At 42.5% G+C, this 3248-nt stretch overlaps 1 protein-coding gene across 1 annotated transcript; it reads right to left on the bottom strand.

Moving 5' to 3' along the window:
• Positions 1 to 821: 821 nt before the first annotated feature.
• Mrln (myoregulin) lies at positions 822 to 2046 on the bottom strand. Its single transcript, XM_059244156.1, has 2 exons — positions 1778 to 2046; positions 822 to 1056 (listed from the first exon to the last, which is right to left on the bottom strand). The coding sequence occupies exon 2, from the start codon at positions 1035 to 1037 to the stop codon at positions 897 to 899; it is 141 nt and encodes a 46-aa protein (XP_059100139.1). The 5' UTR covers positions 1038 to 1056; positions 1778 to 2046; the 3' UTR covers positions 822 to 896.
• Positions 2047 to 3248: the final 1202 nt, after the last annotated feature.

Raw genomic sequence — 3248 nt, forward strand, 5'->3', positions numbered from 1 at the left:
CACCATGTGGTTGCTGGGAATTGAACTCAGGACCTCTGGAAGAACAGTCAGTGCTCTTAACCTCTGAGCCATCTCTCCAGCCCTAACTTGTCTTCTTGATGAAAGATTTTTTCAGATGGGCAATGAGACAATAAATCAGGACAATGATATATAAAATACAGCAATAAACCAGAGTGGCAAAAAAAAAAAAAAAAAAAAAAAAGCAAGCACAGATTTGGTTTTCATAAGCTTATCCTATTCATGTACTTTTATTTACCTTTGGAGGGAATATGATATTGTGGACCAAGGCCTTGCTTTGCCACATCCTCACTTTGGCCTCAAGCTGGCACACATCCTCTGAGATTCAATTTCTTCATTGGTTCAACATAGACAGAATACACCTGTTTCCTTGAGTGACTGTAAGCCTCCGGTAAACACCATTCAGCAGCTGTTTAACACAGACGTTAGTCTGTTTATCTTCTTTTCCCGTGAGTTCCCCTTTACTCAGACTCTCTTTCAAGCATTTGTTTGTTTTTCAGGACAGGGCTTCTTTGTGTAGCCTTGGCTGTCCTAGAACTCACTCTGTAAGCCAGGCTGGCCTTGAACTCACAGAGATCCGCCTGCCTTTCCCTCCCGAGTGCTGGGATTAAAGGTATGTGCCACCATTCTTAGATAATGTTTTATTCTTAATAGTGTGAAAGTTCCACAAAAAGAAATCCCACTTCAATTTATGTGAATCTTATTTGTAAACCATAAAGAACTAAGAAACTCATTATATTGTGTTCATCCTAATGTCTAGTTTTTAGAATAAATTGGTGATGTCACCAACTTAATGTCACTCATTACATTAAAATGCAGATCTTTATTCACTGGGATTTCATTGGAAACATACACACAGAGTAAAGGAAGTCAGGTTTTTAGGAAGTTATGATGACATATATAATGGACATTAAGTCAACAAACAAAACAAATAGAATTTTCAGAAGTCGCCCCAGAATTTCATCTTCCAGGCTTTGGGGTGAAGTAGTAGAAATTAATATCCAGTTTTTACCACTCATTTTCCCGTCTTCCTGCTCCCTAAAAAACAGAAAGAGGACAATCAGCATCCTGCAGTAAGTATATGTATATGCCTTATTTCTTTAGTGAAGCCTTCCAGCAGATGCTCTACCTATCTGTAGCCAACCAGTGAACTAAAATATTTTTTCTGCCACTCACTTTGGAGACTTTATGTCAGAGTCACTGGTTTTTGTTATCGTTGTAAGATTTAAGATTTAACTTTTTAAAATTTACACATGTCTGTGTTTAGGTATGTGCACAGGAGTGCAGTCCCCTCAGAGGCCGGAAGGGGATTTGGATCCCCTGTAGCTGGGGTTATAGTCAGTTGGGGACCATCTGTTGTAGTTCTGAGTACTGAACTGGGGTCCCCTGAAAGAGCACCACTGCGTCATCTCTCCAGCCCCAGCCCTGTTGTTCTTCTGTATGCCAAACTTGCCTTTCTCTCTGCAAGGAATAGGTCAAGAGACTTCCATAAGGATCATTCTCTTTTTATGCTGTCTAACTTGCCAACTGGGATTCCCACGAGAGAAGCATATGGGAGATGCAAGTAGTAATAACATCCTTCAAAAATGAATGGCACAGGGTCTTTCTGATTTCGGGAACTTTCCTCAAGACCTCTCTTGTGTATTCTGGCCACCGAGTAGAATATCATCATGTTTCCTTCCCTCCACACCTCCGGGTTATAGAAACTTGTGTCTGTTTCATTTTGTTTTGTATAGCTGGAATCTCAACCGGTGCTTACCTGTGATTGGTTTTCCACACTGCAGGAACGTTTTAACTGAGCATCTAGTGGAGGGGTTAACAGCATTCTTAACTTCCTTTCCAGAAAACAAGCAGGCAAATGAACCCGTTTCCAAGCCTGAAATGGAGACTTCTGTACACCCTCTGAAATGACCACAAATACCTTAACAGAGTGGCAAGGTCGGCATGGTAAGCCATGTCATCGGTCACTCTTTCACTTAAAACTAAAAAAGGCAAGGTGAGGGCTAAGGAGACAGATGAATGCTGTGCTCAAATCTCCTCCCACTTTGAGGAATCTTCATTGATTTCCGTAACAACTGGCTCCATTCTGCATTCTCACAGAAGGGAACGTCTTATCAGAGTTATGCAGTCGTCACTGGCAACGGTAAGCACCTAGAGTCTTTTCTTCACTCAACAATTTCTTTTGCCTGTGTTTCAGCCAAAGCGGGGGAGGGGCAAGAATGACACACAGGTTCCTGAGTAACCTTCCCTCCCTCCCTCCCTTCCATAGCTTGAGCCTTCAGCCTGGGTGTCCTCAGTCAGGGCTCCCTTTGGAGGCCTTTCCATTCTTCTCAAAATCAGAAAAGAAAGAGTAATAGATAAGTGCTCGAGAGACAGAGGGGATGGCGAGAGAGACCCGTTTCTCCCCTGAGATCCTCAGGTGGTGGCAGGCAGCACTGCTCTACCCTCCAACTCCCCTCTCCTGCTCTCCCTGGACCAGGGTGCTGTGGGCACAGGTGGTGGTCTAGCAACCTCGGCTCCTGTGTCAAAGCACATGGAAGGTTTAATTGGACTCCAAAGTGGTTCGGCAAACAGAGTCGCAGTCGCCTGCACTGGAAATTGCTATAGGATGTTAAAGAACACAGGGAGGAATCCAGGCAGTGGTAGCACACGCCTTTAATCCCAGAGGCAGAATTCTGTGAGTTCGAGGCCAGCCTTGTCTACAGAGCCAGATCCAGGACAGGCTCCAAAGCTACACAGAGAAACCCTGTCTCGAAAAAAAACAAAAAAAAGAAGACAGGGAGGATGTTGAAGACAGGAGAAGAGGACGTCTTAATTATATTTTAATACAGAATTGGGTGGCTTAGAAACTGAAAACTTAACAGAAATATTAAGCCAAACCGAAGGATTTTAATTGTAGGGCAAACATTTACCACACTTTCTAAGGAAATAAATCCCTTGAAGTTATAGTTGAATAAATGCTTCAATATCTTCACGGCAAAACATAAGTACAATCTCCATGTAAGAGACCATAGCTTACAAGATTGCAGGGTTGATTTTTAAATATTATACATTTACCAAGTAAAAAATAGGAAGGTGGACTTATAACAAAAACAAAGGGCTGTAAAATATGGCCACTACACCTTCAACCGTGTAATTATCCTTTGCGTACTTTGTGTCTTGAATATTAAGACACTGTGCTCACTGCAGGGTTTTTCCTGCCCCAATCATCATATCCCAGCTCTCCAATA

This window comes from Peromyscus eremicus, chromosome 16_21 (genome assembly GCF_949786415.1).
Source record: "Peromyscus eremicus chromosome 16_21, PerEre_H2_v1, whole genome shotgun sequence".
Classification (NCBI taxonomy): domain Eukaryota; kingdom Metazoa; phylum Chordata; class Mammalia; order Rodentia; family Cricetidae; genus Peromyscus; species Peromyscus eremicus.

Coding starts and splice junctions, on each gene's coding strand:
- Mrln (XM_059244156.1), bottom strand. CDS start 1,037: ATGAGTGGTAAAAACTGGATATTAATTTCTACTACTTCACCCCAAAGC.